The following is a 19320-nucleotide window of genomic DNA, read 5'->3' on the forward strand; positions in this document are numbered from 1 at the left end:
TTCAAATGGTGTTTTGGAGTACTTTTAAAGTCCAGACACTTTAGGAGGTGAATCCTGGACAAGGAAAGGTATATCATATTTTTGTATGGTAGTGTAGTGTAGTATTATAATAAGTGAGACCTTTTACTCTCAGAACCACTATGGTTCTGGCTTTTTTGCAGTGCCAGAATGGTGCTAATTTAATACAGGGAGATGCCAACTTCCATATATTCTCAATTGACATACTACGAGTCATTTCTCATGGAGAGAGTTCATACTTCGCGACATATACTGCTTGTATATAGAAGAATCATCTCTCCCATTCTTTAGTTGTCCAGCTCACCGATTTGCACTACACATATATATTATGTATTGCAAGATTCCACTCTGTTTTATAATTACTATCTTATGGCATTAAATAATTCACGACTCAGTTCAATTGATTCGTACTGCGCACGCAACAGAATTATATTGGTATGGTCAAATTTTTGTGATCACATTTTGGATGGTGGAGGCCCATATCTGTAATTTCAGAGGAATTAGAGGCCTAATTCTGGGTTTCCCTAACACACTATTCACAACCCGCGAAGAATTAAGCTCCTAGTTTAGGGTTTCCCAAAATCCTCCTCTGTGTGGCAGAATTAGGGTTTCGTCTGGGAAACAGAGCCCCTCCATCCCCCCCTCTGTTGCTGAAATAAGACAACACAAACAGCAGAGGTATGAATCCTGAATCATTTTTTTGCAGAATTTAATCTCTCTGTCTCCTTCTTCCTCCTTTACACTTCATCTCTGCAAATGATTTGTTATTTAATCCCATGTACGCATCTGCAACAGAATCTTTTATTTTTTCTTCCAAGAATTTTTTGGTATCCATTTGCGAAGATTGTGCAAAGAAAATCTTTATTTTCTACTGCAAAGAAGTTTCCGAAAGAATCCTTCATTTTCTGCAAAAGAATCTTAAAAATCTGCTCAATTAATCTCTTTTTTATTGTGCGAAAAATCTTTCACTTTGTATATGAAGAAGCTGCAAAAAATCTCTCATTTCTGCAATGGTTTATTTCATTAGTTGTTTTTTATGTTGATAGGTTTTTTACGGCAATGGGAGATGATCATAGTGTCGTTTTTCCATCTTCATCCTCTTCTGTGGAGAAGGCAAAATATTCAAAGAGAGTAATCATCAAATCTATTCTAGAGCGTGAGGATGGAGGACTTGGTCTTGTGGGTCAAGTCTTGGTCATTGGAGGATGGGTCAAGACAGGGCGTGAGCAAGGGAAAGGAAGCTTTGCTTTTCTGGAGGTCAATGATGGATCCTGCATTGCAAATCTGCAGGTGAGATCTTTTTTCTTGTGAATGATCATCAGAATCATCATGTATGGTGTAAAGTCCCATGAATTTTCTGAGTCAATGATGGGTCATCATCATCATTGTTATTGTCATCGTATATGGTGTTAAGTTGCAGTAATTTGTTGAATCAATGATGGGTCATCATCATCATCATCATCATCATCATCATATATAATAATGTGTTCCATCAATTTGTTGAGCGAATGATGGATCATCAGCTATGGCATTAAGCTTCATTAATTTGTTGAACCAGTAAGGAATCACCGTCATCTTTAGTGTGAAATTACATAAGTTTGTTGATCAGAAATGAAGTTTTCACTTTGATCTACACACATGATTCAGCTTTGATATAATTTTTAGGTAAATTATGGATTTCTCTTTGCTTGCTTCAGCTTCTTTCTATTAAAGCTTCGTCATTATAGTGCAAAATCCATGAACTGTCTGTTTCAAACAAGATATGAGGTTATTTTGAATGCATATTTCTATGGAGCTTCTAGAAAAAGGGAAATCTTTTAAGTCAATTTGTGATCCTACTTCACCAATTGTTAGGATATTGGATCCTCCTTTCTGAAATGTGTTTTGAGTCGCTAATCTTCAGGTTAATAATATATTCTTCTCTTGAAGATTCATCATCATCTATGGTGTTGTTGTATTTCATGCATTTTACATTGTCCGAAATGAAAAGTCTCAACTGTGAATATGCCAAAAGTACCAACATTTTGTGCATGAATCAGAAACAGTTTATTAAATGCCCAATGACGTGTCTTTTCCTATGTTCTCCTAAGGCTTCTTGGAAGAGCTTTTCTAGTTGGTAAACACATAAAATGAATCGAGATAAAATAATGCAATGCGTTATGCAGGTTATAGTTGATGCAACTACTGCCTCCCTTCAGCAACTTACCCCAACGGGAACAAGCGTTCTTGTTGAAGGTGAGCTTAAAAAGCCACCTGAAGGAACAAAGCAAAAGGTGGAATTCAAGGTTTCCAAGATTTTGGAAATAGGACCTTGCCATCCTTCGACATATCCAATTGCGAAAACTAAACTCCCATTAGAGTATCTCCGCAATCATTTGCATTTGCGTTCCCGAACAAACACAGTAAGTCTATGTGTAGAAATATATTCCTCATACAAAGCTTCCAAGCTAATCATTGTTTGTAATGTCATTTATCTTCATGATATCCAGATAGCTGCAGTTGCAAGAATTCGAAATGCCCTTGCCTATGCAATCCATACATTTTTCCAACGTAACGACTTTTTATATGTGCACACACCAATAATAACTACAAGCGACTGCGAAGGTGCAGGGGAGATGTTTCAGGTGACAACATTGTTTGGTGAGGCAGAGAGAAGAGATAAGGAAGCAAAGGCCAATCCTCCACCGTCAGATACTGAGCTTGAATCAGCCAAGAATGATGTTTCCTCTAAAGGAGAGGCTGTAAAGGAAGCGAAGAATGCTGGTGACAAGGATGCTTTAACCATATGTCTACAAGAGCTCAATCAAGCAAAAGCGCTGTTGGCACAACTAGAAGCTAGAGCAAAGTTTAAACCTGGCATGCCAAAGAAGGATGATGGGTCTATTGATTATTCAGCTGATTTTTTCGCTAGACAAGCTTTTTTGACAGTCTCTGGGCAACTTCAGGTGGAAACTTATGCATGTGGACTTAGCAATGTTTACACATTTGGGCCTACATTCAGGGCAGAGAATTCTCATACAACTCGACATTTAGCAGAGTTTTGGATGGTAGAACCTGAAATTGCTTTTGCTGATCTTGAGGTGAAATAAAAGGATCTTTTGGTTCTTTTAAATTTCTTTTTAAGCTTGAGGTGGATACTTTGAAAGCTTGAGTTAGAACCATTTGTATGTTGATTGATCTGGTACTCTTTCAGGATGATATGAATTGTGCAGAGGACTGTATAAAGTTCTTATGTACTTGGCTGCTTGAGAACTGTGCTGCTGACATGGAATTCATGTCCAAAACATTTGATAAAACAGCCATTGACCGACTTCGTCTTGTAGCTACAACCCCATTTGCAAGGATCACGTACACCGAGGCAATAGAAATATTGGAAAAGGTTCAATATCAAATATCACTTTTTCTTTCTATTATTTCATGAAATAGGGGGGACAATGTTTAGAAGTTTTGATCCACCAACAGGTGACAGATAAAACATTCGACAATGAAGTTAAGTGGGGTATAGACTTGGCATCTGAACATGAAAGGTACTGTACACGTACCCCTGTGCTATATCACATGCATTTTAGATAATTAATACAAATATTTCTGGTTACTGAAGGAAAATCCATGTTACCCTTATTATATTGATAGGTTTTCTTTTCATTTGTGGTTGTTCTTGATGCACTGCATATGAAAACTATAATAATACTATAGGTTAAGCACATTTAATCCAATATGTTTTAGAGCTCCAGAATTTTTAACTTGATTGCTTCAGATGGTCTTGATGACTAGATAATAAGAATCATCTTCTTGCAGATATTTGACTGAAGAGGTATATAAAAAACCTGTGATAGTATACAATTATCCCAAGGATATTAAAGCTTTCTACATGCGCCTTAATGATGATGGAAAAACAGTTGCTGCTATGGATGTGCTCGTGCCCAAGGTATGTACTCTAACCATAGAAGGTAGGTCACAAGTCTAGTTTTTGTTGCGTATTTAACTATAGAATGATCATTCAGTAAATGACATCTAGGAGAGTGTATTTAAAATGAATCCTGAATCACATAGAACCATTTCATATGACACAAGTTGGGTTTAGTTGCTGGATATTGTGAGTCCCAAGTGCTCAATGGTAGTACATTTAAAGCTTTGCGATGGTTTTGGTTAGAGAAGTGGATTGATTTTAAGTGTTGAATCTCTTGGATATCACTTTATTTGAAGTGAACTGAACTTTCATGATGATTTAGGTTAGACAAGACATCCCTGGTGTTTTATGAGGATTTGACGATGCATCCAAGAGTTATGTAATGATTCTAAGGATTATATCCTTGGGCCTCAAATGATTAGTAACTTAACTCATATTGTCTTGGTTTGTCAAAAGGTTGGTGAATTAGTAGGGGGAAGTCAGAGAGAGGATCGTGTCGAAGTCTTGGAAAGGAGGTAAATGAAAAGCAGTGTTTGTGTTTTAAGATTTGTACCTCTAGCAATTGTTCAATACTAACATTTGCAATATAAAATATTCTTCTTTGCAAGATTGGGCGAGATGGGATTACCATTAGAACCTTATGATTGGTATCTAGATTTACGCAATTATGGATCGGTTAAACATGCTGGATTTGGACTTGGCTTTGAGAGAATGATCCTCTTTGCCACGGGACTAGAGAACATCCGTGATAGCATTCCATTCCCTCGTTATCCTGGCAAAGCGGATTTCTAGTTCTAAGACTAAGATTACAGCTACATCAGCAAGGCAGAAGGTAGCACAAAATTCTTGTGTAATTTATGTATCATTGAAAGATCTCCTTTCAGATATTAAGCCAATTTTCTTTTGTAATTTTATGTATCATTGAAAGAGCTCCTACATATATTGAATTTCATTGAAAGAGGTTGAATTCATCTGAATCCTTGTGCAACACCGTCAAATACACATATAAGACTTTGACATTCTAAGTTTGTCTCCTCATCTCCTTTTCTGAAGCTTTATTTACTAAATATTTTTGTGGTTGAGAATGTTAGAGAACAGCCTTCAAGAACTTATAATTGATAAATGATCAGCTTTGTATACATCTTTTCTGATTGCTGCTTGTTTTATGAACTTCCATTTGCAACATGAACTTGGTTCCTTTCTATGAGCTATCTTATATCTAAGAGATGCTGTTGAAACTGAGGTAAGGTTTAAATGACGTGATATTGAGAAGCCAAATTGTGTCTTCAGGATGGATGGTTTAGGCTTTTTTTTGTCTGTTGATTCTTTAACTAGTGGAAATAAAAGATTTGAGGTTGAAGCATCAAGTCCATGAAGGATTATAAACTCTTTCCGTTAGGGTATTAGAAATTGCTTTGGTTCCTTTGAATGGCTATCAACCAAGGGTTCCCATATTTCGTATTTTTGTTCGTTCATGATCATGAATTGACCTGTCATTCCAAGCAATTGGTCAATAAAATCATCCGTTTTTGAAATATGGTATAATTATAAACTCTTTTCGTTAGGGTATTAGAAATTGCTTTGGCTCCTTCGAATGGCTATCAACAAAGGGTTCCTGTATATCGTATTTTTGTTTGTTCATGATCATGAATTGACCTGTCATACCAAGAAATTGGTTAACAAAATCACCGGTTTTTGAAATATGGTATAATTATAAAATCTTTTCGTTAGGGTATTAGAAATTGCTTTGGCTCCTTCAAATAGCTATCAATAAAGGGTTCCTGTATATCGTATTTTTGTTTGTTCATGATCATGAATTGACCTGTCGTACCAACCAATTGGTCAACCAAATCACCCGTTTTTGAAATATGGTTGTATCTCCAATCATTTTTGCTCTTCATGATCATGAAATGGCCATGGTAATTGAGTAAGTAGATTTAGTTGTTTCTCAATCTTCTACATTGTTTGCAAAAAACCTCAAATCTATACTTCCTCTTTTCACATATCCATGTGTTCCATATGCTTTAGCAATGTCCCTTTTAATCCATTTATCTTTCTAATATGTAGATAGGTATATTATGGTGAACAAAGCAAATAACACGGCACCCATTGCTTTCCCATCATCTTTGAATGGGGTTGGTTTAGCACTTAGTGAAAGAGTGTTTGTTGTATGAAACTTGTTCATAATATGAAACCTTCCTCTATGCATGTCCTAAAGAGGTCTAGCGTGGCATCATGAATCTGAATTGTCACAAACATGATAATCTGTATTTTATTTTAATTGAAAGTGGGGTTGGCTTAGCACTTAGTGAAAGAGTGTTTGTTGTATGAAACTTGTTCATAATATGAAACCTTCCTCTATGCATGTCCTAAAGAGGTCTAGCGTGACATCATGAATCTGAATTGTCACAAACATGATAATCTGTATTTTATTTTAATTGAAAGTGGGGTTGGCTTAGCACTTAGTGAAAGAGTGTTTGTTGTATGAAACTTGTTCATAATATGAAACCTTCCTCTATGCATGTCCTAAAAAGGTCTAGCGTGACATCATGAATCTGAATTGTCACAAACATGATAATCTGTATTTTATCTTAATTGAAAGCTAAGTTAAGATTCTTCAAAATAGAAATCCCTCATCACTTCTATTTTGAAAATCTATATGTTGAGTTGGTTTCTATCATAATAGTAATATGTAGGGAGCCGTTTACACACTATCCATGTGCAAAATATTGCATCTACTTGTTCTTTTATTGGGTTTGGAAATATGAGTTGTATTAAAAGGCGAGATCAAGTTATAGTGCACTCAATGTCATCCTTTATTACAGTAGATACATAATTAATCCCTACCCGAATCATAGATAAAGAAAGGGTACTAGATGCATGAGAATGTGAAATTGACATTAACTACTACAATATGCAACAATGGCACATAGTAGGTAATGTATGCCCCTTTTCCCATGTTTGCATGATGCATCTAATCATGGGAAATTATTTTGAAATTTGAAATCAAATATTCTTTCCATGATGTAATTGTGCTCTAGCGCACATGGTGTCGCATCGTGAACTTCTCACCTTTGACACTAAAAGACAAAAGAAGTATGGTTATAAGAGCATACATACGCTTTCACGTTTGATTCTAGAGAGGGAGGAAATTCTCAAAAGAAGAGAAAAGGCATAAAATAAGAGAAAATGAAAGAAACTTGCTAAAATATAATCCAAATTTGAAAGTAGATAAGATAACGAGGGTTTGTGGTTAATTAAGGGAGTTCACAACAAAATGCGATGGGACATGTAACATTTGACGTTCAATCTTTATGTAGATATATATATTACGTAACACCATTATTGAAGGATGACTAACTAATCATATTTAGGAAGTTTGTGCAATTGATATGATAAGTGTCAATTTTCTTATCGCGGGTACATATATAAGTCCAAACCTACAATAGATTGCTCATATCTTATGTACAAGTCAAACCCACACCAAATGAGAATTGATCACCTTTGCAATTGTTAATAGTAACACAATCCAAGATATGTTAGGCTCATCTTGTATAATTCATGTTAGGATCTTTGATTAGGTTTGACACTCCCCCATCATCACCTTGGGGTACTGAAAATCCTATTATTGATTGACCATGTGGATGTTACTCTATTACACCAATTTGATTATCCTATAACATAGTAAATGAACACTCGATGTTATGTCTATGTTGTATTATGGCACCATGCATGCCCATAGGCACTTGCATACTCACACCAACATGAAAAAAAATCTTTTAAGACTTTAAATGAGGAACCTCATTGCAACCATTCTAGGATTTGAATCTTGACATCATCACTAACCAAATATCACACAATGACTTTTGTTTAGGTAGAAAGAACGCAAAGGCATTAAATATATCTCCATTCCATAACGATTGTGGATTGACATCTTACCACATGGGTGTATGTGGAACCACCAATCGAAACATGAAAGGGGTATTCTAGTAGCTCTTTGACGTCAAAGTCACATCATATGACAAGGCTGGTAGAGTGTCTCAATTGAAGCAATAAGTTGTCTTCTTGAATCCACTTCATCTTGGGATTTTGAAAAGGACTGAGGAACTAGTGCATTTAAATAAGCTACTCGATGCAATATACTTATTTTTTTCAAGGTATTCTTATTCACCCATGTATATCAAAGTATTTATTATTTAATGCAAGGAAAACGACAAGGGACATATTTAACATTTCATTGGTTTGTTTATGAGGATTTGGTCTGGGGTAATTAAGTCATATTGTTGTTATACATATTTCCTTCCATTATGTTACCATTTTCAAAATGAGCGTCAACCAAATGTAGAACACTTTCAAATATAGTACATATCTCATCCAAAGCACAAATTCTAGGTAGAAGAGAAGGTTTTAAATGTTTTTGGAGCAACCTGTCGAGTTACATTTGTTGAATAAGTTTGGGATATTACAATATCAATGTAAACATGAACAAATGGAAGGCATGTCCATTCTACTAGTCAATGTGAAGATATTGCATGTGTACAGTCAAGATGATTACAAGATATACATGATTGCACCGTGGCATATAGGATTTTACATTCATGTGCTTTACAAAGATTCTACTAAGAATGCCCTTGTCACAAACAATGGGGATACTCATGTCATAAACAATGCGATGTCCCTTGACCTAGGAAACAAGTTTCGCACATGGCATGTCACCATGATGTCAAGTGTGGCATCATGACATTGAATTTTGTTCATTCATATTCCATGTAGAGATATGGTATCATGGACAAAGTAGAGACTTATAATAAATCAAATAAATGTTGCACATGTTGATGTTATGTTGTTGGGTGATGATATCATGACCTAGATTTATCCATAGAGAAACCTAATCTTTAATATTGAAGATACTAATAAAAACTTTTGCTCAAGATTTTGGGCAAAAAACGATCGTAATAACCAAGAGTAATAACTACATGCAACAATCATTTTCATTGCAAATGTCTTATTAATGGCCACATTGATTGTGGTGACTATTTTAATAGTTTGTTAGAGGTTTTATAACTGTAAAGATTTTCAATTTGTACACTACAGACCTACAAATTAGTGCTCATAATCAAAAGCTTGTGAGAGTATAAAAAGTGGTAACTTGAATGAATTGATCATTGACATATATCATCAAGAGAAGAGAATTCAATAGTAACTTAATTATATTTAATTTTACTTTAAGCATGTTTGTATATATTGTCTATATAAAGTTTTGAAAGTATCAATAATATCATTGAACTATTAACAATTCTAAAGATGTCCATAAGTTGAGTAGAGTTTGTTCACTACAAGCAGGCTTCATAGGGTTATAATCCTTCATTTAATCCACATTCTGGCAACACATCGGGTAATCTTAGCAAGTTCACAAGCTATAAGAAGGCATTTACACATTGCCACTACAAAACCACTTGAAATATAAGAAAACGCGCCGAAAAAGTTGCTCTTCTAACTTTTAAAGTTTTGAGCCCACAAGTTCCAAGTACATATATCAAGATGATTGTTGTTGGCAAAGTAGCAAAGATACAAAGTTGGCTAGAAAAAGGCTGATTTTTAGCTAACCTATAATTAGTCTCCTTTTTGTCGAAAAGGGGACCAAAAGATGCAACACGAATGGCAATGAGTTTGAGAAAGAGGAAGAAGATTGTATTGTAAGTTCTAACACTCTTGGGAGGAACTAACTTTGAAAACTTAAGTAGCATATATATGAAAATGCCATAAATTTTTAGACAATTTGTTATGATACATTTAAGAACCCTAATGATATCATTGGCATACATTATTATAACACTAGAATAAGCATAACAAAGCAAAATGTAAAGAAACTTAAGTTTCCAGTTGAATAAGAATAGAATAAAATTTCATAAATTGCAATCTATTTCCTACTAGAGGCCACATTCTCCTCGCTAGCTTCAAACAAATTGTCCCTAACATGTTCTCTTTGCTACAATTCACAATTCTCCTTAGATCTTAAATGTAAAATCCAACTTAAGCTTCTAGTACATGAGCATTACCCTAAACAAGGTAAGCCATATATTGATCACGATCACTGCATCTACATTCTCTAATCACTACTTGACACATAGACCCTAGTTGTCATCATCGTTGCTTCGACATCACTATTGTGATGTTAGTCCGTTGATCGATCAACACCTTTTTCTACACTTTTTTCATTATCTGATCAATAATGGAGCCATAAAGTAATGTCATGTACATTGTCGTCGCTATTAATGCTGTTGCTGACATTCAAGTCCAAGGCTCCTTTTGGTGTGCATCAATGATTTAGGCTAGAGGGTTCATATTAGAGATTGGGACCCCTTTTTGTCTCCTCATTTCAACAACTTTTCTATGAGAATTGGAGTGGACGGTCTCAATGAATGTGGGGCTTGACGCAGGTCGGTACTCGGGGCATAACCTTCCTGACTTATATCGGACCCCGCATGCGTTGCACAATGTTTTCGGACCCAAAGGGCCAGCCCTCCATTGGGGTGTCTTCTGGGTGGCACAGTGGAGACACTTACGGGCCGCAATTGCTTGACCAAGATCACTACGATGAGTAGACGAGTCATTCTCCTCGTGCAACACTTTGGGCGATTTCTTGGGCCTAATGATGCGAGGGTCCACATGAGGCAAAGTGTGGAAAGGCCTAGTGTCCAACTTCTTAGGCTTCTTTCCTTTGTGGACAGTGGAATTAGTAGTAGGAGCTTTCTTGGGCCACAACTTGTCATCATCATCATCATCATCATTATCATCATAATCCTCGTCCTCATCATTTGTGTCACACCCATCTTGATCATAAGAGAACACATTGGGAGAGTCACGATGGTGGGGGTGATCATTTGATGTGGCGGAGGAGGAGTTGGGGCTCTCTAAGATGCTCTCGGAAGCTTCCGGACACAAGATCCGAGTGTTCCAGAAGCAGACCGCGGCCGCCGGGTCGGCATTGTCGGGCCCAGTGGCATTCGGCCGGCGCCGCTTGCTCCGAGCCGCCCGGCCGCCCAAAGGTACATTCTCCAAGCGGACAAAAGCCGGTGAGCCGGGCTGTGCCAATCTCGGGTCCTTGAATACGCATGCTGCCGGAGGAGCATCGGTGGGAGGGGTAGTGTGTTCCAAGACAGAGATAGGGCTAGTGCTTTGAAATGATGGGTCATAATTGTAATGAATAGCAATGCCACGATCATGTTGATGATTAGTAATAGCATTGGCATTAATATTAGTGATAATTGTATTGGTATTAGCATTGGCATTGGCATTAGTATTAGTATTAGTGTTAGTATTAGTATTAGTATAAGTATTAGTATTAGTATTTTGATGATGATGCCCACAAGAAGAAAAGGATTCCTCTACAAAGTTGGACAGCCATTCAAGCTCAGCCATGTCTTCACACTACATGATTAAGAAAAACAGAGAGGCATTCAGCAATATAGCTACCATAAATTTAACATGGGTTTACCATAGAATCGAGAAATTTAATCGTTAAAAAACCGCAAAATTCATACTAATCCAATCAATTAATTTCTCAAAAAAATCATTACCGGGACGCAAAGCTCATCGACCCCGCTGCCACCACCACCCATACCGATACCGACTCCCATGGTTTGATGATGATTGTTGAAGGGATGTTTGTCCGAGATAAGTGAAGAGACACTAGGATTGATAATATAATCGGCATTAATGGAGTCACTAATGATGGGAGGGTTAATGCTAGAGCTAGAGCTAGTAGGACTAGTGCGAGGGTTAGGAAGCTTATTTGTAGTAGTAGTAGAGGTAGAGTTATGGGTGCTAGCACAAGTATTAATGTGGGTGTAACTAGGATTTGTGAAATTAGTGGTAGTGGTCAATATGTTGTGGCATGTGGGATCATTAGTTATGCTCGAGCATGTATCCATCACATTGACATCTAATTCGATATTGGCCGAGAAATCGAGGAGGTCGTCGATTGCTAGGTCGAACATGACGTCTCCACCATGGGTTGTGCCACCCATATCTATTATGAGCTCATTCCCGTCCGATATTGTGGCCGAGGGGCTTGGAGCACGGCTAGCCACGGGAAGCCGGTGAGGCGAGGAATGAGAGGAGGTTAAGGTATTGGTGGGTGTGATGAATGAGTGAGTGTTAAGGTGGATGAAGAGAGAGGAGGTGTCAATGTGATGAAATTTGTCCATAGTGTTGGACCTTAGCTTGGTATGTATATATATAGCTAGATAGATAGATAGAAAGATAGGGAGTGCAAATTTGCCAAAGGCTTTGGTGTTCTAGGTCATTGGTAATGAGGCCTCCCCTTCCCCCTCCCCTAATACCAATGTAAATAATGTAATGGTCTCCAACACCCTTCCCTTCTCTTTACCTTTTCCTTAGCACATGTCCACCATTGGTGGGGTGGGGTGGGTTCCCTTTTCCTCTTTTCACATTACTCGCTTCACTAGCCCCTCCCCTCCCCTCCCTCCCCCCCCCCCCATGTGAGCCCATATGCCTTTTGTCAGTCCCTCGCTCGACAACGTGTTTTCGAAAGCCTTAACACACACAAACCTTTATCGATGTTTAGCGTGGGCCCTCTCACCCTTGACCCACTCCCCCCCATCTCCTTTCTCCTTTCCTTAGGTAATCCGCATTCCTCGGACTACACCTTAATAACTTATAATGCCTTGTCTTTGCCATGACCTATTTGCATCCAAATTATCCCCTCCCCCACCTCCACACATGCCTTTACAACAAACCATATTCCTCTCCCTAGGCATCGGATGTCTTAATTATATTACTATCTTTCCTCCACATTTCACACATTACCCCACCGATATTTTATGTTTTCATAGCCAATTCTTAACAAAAACACTACGTTGCATACTCGTCCTTTAGACAGCCATCATTTCCAAATGTATGTGCCCCCAAACATATTTTAATTGGAATCATAAATTCAATCGGCAAGTCAAGAAAGAGATAATTAATTTGGTGTGCTTGGCATATTATGATTATGCATATATTATCAAATGAGATCATGCAACGCATTTACCATGCTACATGTATTGTTTTGGCAGGTTGCCTTTATAAGGGTTTAATTGCTATCATTCTTGATCCTTTGAGGGTTGTGGAAATAATGATCATATCAATTTTACAAAATTATGTTTTAAGAGCCCATTGTTTTTTAGCATGATCTCAAACTAAACTTGATGATGAAGTTTTCCTATGTGTAAAGTATGGCGAACTAATGACATGTGAAGTTCTTGTAATGAATGTGCTATCTAACCCATTGGCCGAGATAAATGTAGAACCTTAGCATCACAAAGCACAAGCTTTGTTGCTACACCCTCATGTCCATGTATTTGAAATTTTCAATAATCTAATCCGTGAACCAATAAAGCTTGATCACTACATGATCATCATGCACATGTATTTCAAATTTAGAAATTTAACAAAGTAATATATGAATCTATATGCTTTACGACTACACCATCGTGCTCAGATATGATGTGTAAAGGTGTTGCTTTCACATCTTGTTCTTAATTGTATATATTTAAAAAGGGTGAATTTGAAACACCATTTAGTTAGAATGTCCCACTCACCCAAAGAAAGTTTAAACTTTCAAAAGACATAGACTTTTATATGGATTGTTTGGAGAAAAAATATAAGGTGTATTAAAGTGGCAATATTTTCATTAATAAGAAGATGGTTTCTCACCAACAATTCTTAAATTTACATTCACTGAGCATAAAAGTGTGCAATCTTCATGACCTAATTGTGTAGTTTGGTAACCTTTATTTGCTACATGCCATGCATACAAATTTCACATGATATGTTTGTGTTATTGGCACTTTGGCACTAGGAATATGCATTATCAACCCTCCTCCTTGGATAGAGGTGCAACATAAGGAGAATGATTATGATTTGGGGTCAAAACATCAATACTATTGGCTCATAAACTTTTCCTTGTTTATAGAAGGTGTTAAACATTTTTATGATCTTTTTTGTGGTTTTGTTGAGCAATAGTCTTGTCCTAGTCGCACCATGATTTTACTGGCGGACTAGGCGTCCAGAGTTTGGATTGAGATTAACTTATGTTTTCATGAGGAGTCTTTGTATCATTAAATTGGGACTCTATTGTGCCACTCATAGACATGTGTTTAATATGATCTTAATTTGGTTATTATTTTATTTCTTCATGAAAACAAATAATGTCTATCAGTTCATGTACGTGAGAGTTTCATTTAATCTGTTTAATCATATCCATGGGCGTCACACACATAATTGTTGTGTAGATCAATACAAATATGGCCCTTACCACCATGGTGGGTTCTCCATGAAAAAAGCAATACTCTTCAACTCTTTGTGCAAAGATTTACATAACATTCCCACATGTCTACAATTTGTCAATTATGATGAACTTTTAAGAGCAGATTCTAGCTTGCCTACATGAAAAAAGAGCATTCTATCCTCCAAGGTCTGTTGGAGTGCATAGTTATGCAAATGTACTTGAAAACAATTCGTAACACATACCTTGCACTAGCAAGCTTTGACAATGACACACATTTCTCATCAAGATGAGGATAGACGAGAAATTGGAATGTTTCTTGAATATTTGATTCCAAATAGGATTTGTCCATCATTATTGAGCCAATATGTCGTGCATATTGGACCCAAAATGAAACCCTTAGGGGTACATCATAATTACAATGTTACAAATATTTGCACGCACGGGTTCAAAGTTAAGGCAATGGTCCCAGCTTGGGGCTAGGTCTCAATTCATTAAAAGAGATTCCTATAGTGATATCAAAGCATGAGATTTGAGGATACGTTATGGTGGTGGTGGTGCATGCATTTGGGCACCATCAAAATGTGGTGAAGGTGGTAGTATAATTTGTTGTCAATTATGATGGGAATGTAATGACAATGGTCATAAAAATGAGACACGGGTCCTATCCAAGAAAATGAAACAAGTTGAAGAAGTAAGGTCGTGTATCTTGTAGTTTGCACCCTTGAGCCTTCAAGCTCCAACAATGAGACATGGAGAATGGTTATAACCAACTGGGGGGAATAGAGCACATCGTTTACTTTTGTTAAAAACATTCACATAACGTGTAGAGTATGGAAGGGCCAAAACAAATTGTTGTAAGTTCATCTCACATCGTTTGAGAAGGATAAATATAGTGTCATCATAAGATATTTCATAAAATATTGAGCTACATTAATAATATCTTGATAACTTTTGCCATTTATAGATGTTACCAACATCTAGCTCAACATCTGCAACGTGACATTAATCAAGAACTCCAAAAGAATATCTCTATTACAACTTATCATGAGATTATATTCTCCCCAAAATGCTTGGTCACTCATGACACCTTTCCTTGGCTCAAGTCTCATCTCTACCTAGTCAATATAAACAAACATTCATACATATATAACTTGTTTTTGTCGTAAGCATTACAAATGGAAATTAATGTGCATATGTAAAACGAAATATGGGTTGCTACAATTTGAGGTTGAAAGTATGTACATAAGAGATTACCAGGAATATGTGCAATTAAGAACGGCTTGGCGACCACAACTTCTATTTGAAATAAAATTTTTACTTCAAAATGGCATTTGATTCTATATTAATAAACATCATGACAAAGGACGCATATAAATATAGTAAAAATGTGCTTAATATTTTTTCACTTGTTGGTGCACTTTCTAGACACATGGACCCTTGGCTTGGAAATGTGTACGGATGACAGATGGCTGATGTTGACAGACCACGAAGCATAAATACAATAAACTAAAGCTATATATGCTTGCATAGGTCTTATATATAATTTCTCATTTCCTTTTCAAGTGTAGTAGAAGCTAAACTTTCATTTTTATGTTCATCAGTGCAAATAGTCATCACCTACATACTTAAATGATAACCTATTGTACATAAAATGTCTGGTAAAGAATGGCCAATATGTACATCATATGCATAAGGTATGAGTACATGTGGGAACACATCAACATTTTTTTGGTAATAGAAGCAAACTACGTTCAGAGTCATCATGTGTGTGTGCGTGTAGTTATCACGAGCATGTATGTTGTACATATCGTGCTTTTGTGATGGTGGATAGAATGGATACACTAGACATGACCGACATTTTTTATGTTCACTTTAGATGCACAATGATGCTCCTCTAATCAAGGAATATTACTTCACAAATGACTAACGAGTTAATATCCTTCTATTCATTGATGCCATGGATGCATGTCTGAACGAATAGGCCAAAGACAATAGTGTAAATGAAAGTTACGAACAAGTGGTGACAGGTTGGTTAAGAAAGACGTGAAGGAGTAAGAATGCATGGTCAAGTGACGAGTCGAACAAAGAGAACACTAGATATGTACGTACACAACATGGTGTATATTAAAAGAAGCATAACAATGAATTATGTTGGTTAAGAAAGACGTGAAGGAGTAAGAATGCATGGTCAAGTGACGAGTCGAACAAAGAGAACACTAGATATGTACGTACACAACATGGTGTATATTAAAAGAAGCATAACAATGAATTATGTTGGAGACTACGGTCTAAGATGATGAGTATTCACAAAGGAGTAGGAAGAAAAAAAAGTATTGATATTGAAGGTTTTTTCAATTGCTAGTTATTGTGCTAGGAGAGACAATGAATCAACAACAATTCTCTATGCAGTATATTATGCATTGGGAAAATACGTACCCTCTATATTAAAGATGATGGCAAAGCTACCCATGTTAAATTTGGTAATAGTAAATATTCCATCCCAATTGAAGTAAAAAAAGAGAGGCATATGTATGCATTTATGAGACACGTGCATACATATATACATACTTATCTAGCAGTAAACACATATTTATGTTTGCATAAACTTCCTGTGTGATGTATGCCATGCATTCTTGAATATGTATTCCTAGAGACATGGGTGTATGTCATGTTTATGTATAGCTAGAGACAACATTCATGTATGCTATGTGATAATTTATAGATAGATAAAGGGTCGATAAAAGCATGCCATGGATGTATCATGATGTTTACCCATGCACTTATCATGCATGATAACTTTCACCTTTTTACACATGACACACTTTACCCAATGTTAGAAAGAGTCCCACCGACAATCATGAAATCAAATCGTATTATCGTGTGAGTTCTAATCTGAATGTTGAGACCCTTCTCATTTAGCTTTCTTTAAAAGCTCCCACTTGCTTTTCTTTGTTCTTTTACACATTTATTTAAGCCATGGCGTTGGCTTTGGCTTTTCATACATTTATTTATGGGAGTGATTGTTGAAACAAAAAAAATTAATGGGGTTACTCTAGTAAAGGCCACCTTTTTGTCACTCTGCACATTCTAAGGCTTGTACCTTTATTTTTTATTGTACCATTATCCCCCAAATGTGGACGGTAAGATGTCGTAATTTGTATGATAAGATCATGCACAATGCCTTACTTTGCACTTCTTGCTCTCCACTCCTCCTCCATTAACCCCACAATGCTTCTTACTTTGTTGCCTCCTTGAAGTGGATGCTTCACTCAACAACAAAATGTTTCTAAAGATGTCATCATCTCCTATCGTATGTTACCATCGCTTAAATTGATTTCATCCAAGTTTTGCCCTTTGTTTATGCATAAAATCGTAATGTAGTTGTGTGCTATGTGAGCTTTCTTCCTTGTGATGCATACACACGACAAGACTTTGTCCCACAGTGTGTATTGGTGAATCGTGATTAAACTTTAGCACAAAAACTGATTCCATCCTTGCACAAAGAGAAACTAACTAAATTTAATTTCGAAATTATTTCAGAATCAAGTCCATGCAATTGTGGATACAATGTCACTTCAATGTGCCTAAAAGGAGTACATCATATGTGTATTTGCATATGCATATACACACATTCATGTGTTTATCTTGTGAAGGAAATCTCTCACATTTCCATTGATTTAAAATCCTTGTTAGGTCAATACACGACGCTTTGATTGTAAAATCTATGTGCATTTCGTTTTGTGGTTGCTTCCAAGTAGAAATGTTCCATTGGTATAGAGATTGCAAAACATAATTTGTTAAACCAACTAATAGTTTTTAAAACAAAATTAATAAAAATAAAACAAGCACAACTTATTGTGTACACGTTTCTACACATTCCATAATGTAATACACGTCTTGTATCATGATAAGAATGGACACACAATTCAATATCCTTAAAAGTAACTTAGTAAGGATCATTCCCGAGAATCGGAAAATGATAAAATCCAAATTTCACTTCGTATGCGGGGTTAACAAAATCTCATACATTGCTTGTAAGACTACGATGGTTGTTTGGTTCAATGTCGAAAGGCAAGTTCTAAATAACAATGGGACCAACCTCATATGAAGCCAAAACGTAAATGACTGAAAGATGAGGAAAACTTGTGCGATCTTGTGCATGTATGGAATGGGGCAACTCTTTTTACTTGCTTAGTTACACGTTTTTAACCCTCTATACTATTATTCATGGTAGCATGATAGGGGGTTGGGAACCCAAACTGCGCAAGTTTTGTTTTCTTGTAAACTTACGCCTCACATTTAAGAAGGCGAAACTTGCATTAAATACTGCATGAAAAAAGCTTTGCAAATTACCCATGTGTGCCAATTATAGCTTTATGTCAATTGCCCCAAAGTTTAGGCCGTATTATAAAAAGATTGTTTCTAGTTGTATGAGGGTCAATCATATTATATTAATGTGAAATCTTATGTTATTAGTGCTTTATTGCCATTTTGGTCATGCCTTGCGGTATAATGTATGCACAAATCTTCTTACAAATTTGTTTCTCATTAAGTCGCACACACAACTTGCATGCATGCATTCCACAACATTGCATAACTAAAAGAAAACTATGTTAGCCCTGTATCCCGCTCAAAGATGACTTTTTCTCATTTCCCCTAGTATCCACTTACATTTGGTGTAATACTTCAATAACCATGTTTCCCGAGGTTGGATTGAGTGCTCGATTTTAGAACCTTCTAGAGGGCAACCATCGTACTTCAATGATTTCAATTTCATGCTTAATAATGACATTCTTCATTTTTAATATATTCCATTTTCAAAGGTCGCATGTTTGGGGAAACATACATATGACTTACTATACGAACCATCAGAATAAACCTTAATTAAGTTGTTTGTAGCTTCTTAAAAGGTGTGCCACCACTACTTCATAGCGCAACACTTAAACTTGTGAAATCACTCTCTTATAATGATCAACAACTTTGACATTACTATACACTCTACATTAGAAGCTTTACGATGACGAAACTTAATAAAAAAAACTATAATGATTCATTGTAACTTGCAATTAGAATTGTTCGAGAATGGAAACATGCTTAG

The 19320-nt window shown here is 36.4% G+C and overlaps 2 protein-coding genes across 2 annotated transcripts; one reads left to right on the forward strand and one right to left on the reverse strand.

The window, feature by feature from the left end:
* The first annotated feature begins 485 nt into the window (after nucleotides 1-485).
* Nucleotides 486-5067, forward strand: LOC147861500 (asparagine--tRNA ligase, cytoplasmic 1-like). Its single transcript, XM_087322297.1, has 9 exons — nucleotides 486-696; nucleotides 1065-1308; nucleotides 2184-2420; nucleotides 2508-3098; nucleotides 3212-3397; nucleotides 3481-3545; nucleotides 3817-3946; nucleotides 4385-4443; nucleotides 4537-5067. The coding sequence occupies exons 2-9, from the start codon at nucleotides 1078-1080 to the stop codon at nucleotides 4718-4720; spliced, it is 1683 nt and encodes a 560-aa protein (XP_087178423.1). The 5' UTR covers nucleotides 486-696; nucleotides 1065-1077; the 3' UTR covers nucleotides 4721-5067.
* A 4723-nt stretch (nucleotides 5068-9790) lies between these two features.
* On the reverse strand, nucleotides 9791-12199 carry LOC147861501 (uncharacterized). The gene is made up of 2 exons (XM_087322533.1): nucleotides 11509-12199; nucleotides 9791-11359 (listed from the first exon to the last, which is right to left on the reverse strand). Exons 1-2 carry the CDS (start codon nucleotides 12136-12138, stop codon nucleotides 10256-10258), a joined length of 1734 nt encoding a protein of 577 aa, XP_087178659.1. The 5' UTR covers nucleotides 12139-12199; the 3' UTR covers nucleotides 9791-10255.
* Between the last annotated feature and the right edge of the window lie 7121 nt (nucleotides 12200-19320).

Source organism: Azolla caroliniana, unplaced genomic scaffold (assembly GCF_043228905.1).
Source record: "Azolla caroliniana isolate FFs.n. ecotype wild unplaced genomic scaffold, voAzoCaro1.0.p SCAF_7, whole genome shotgun sequence".
Taxonomy (NCBI): domain Eukaryota; kingdom Viridiplantae; phylum Streptophyta; class Polypodiopsida; order Salviniales; family Salviniaceae; genus Azolla; species Azolla caroliniana.

Excerpts from the sequence above, each read along its gene's own strand:
- LOC147861500 (XM_087322297.1), top strand. The coding sequence starts at position 1,078 with ATGGGAGATGATCATAGTGTCGTTTTTCCATCTTCATCCTCTTCTGTG. Across the intron at positions 3,099-3,211 it reads TTGCTTTTGCTGATCTTGAG|GATGATATGAATTGTGCAGA; the intron begins GTGAAATAAAAG and ends GTACTCTTTCAG. Across the intron at positions 3,546-3,816 it reads TTGGCATCTGAACATGAAAG|ATATTTGACTGAAGAGGTAT; the intron begins GTACTGTACACG and ends ATCTTCTTGCAG.
- LOC147861501 (XM_087322533.1), bottom strand. The coding sequence starts at position 12,138 with ATGGACAAATTTCATCACATTGACACCTCCTCTCTCTTCATCCACCTT. Across the intron at positions 11,360-11,508 it reads TCGATGAGCTTTGCGTCCCG|TGTGAAGACATGGCTGAGCT; the intron begins GTAATGATTTTT and ends TTAATCATGTAG.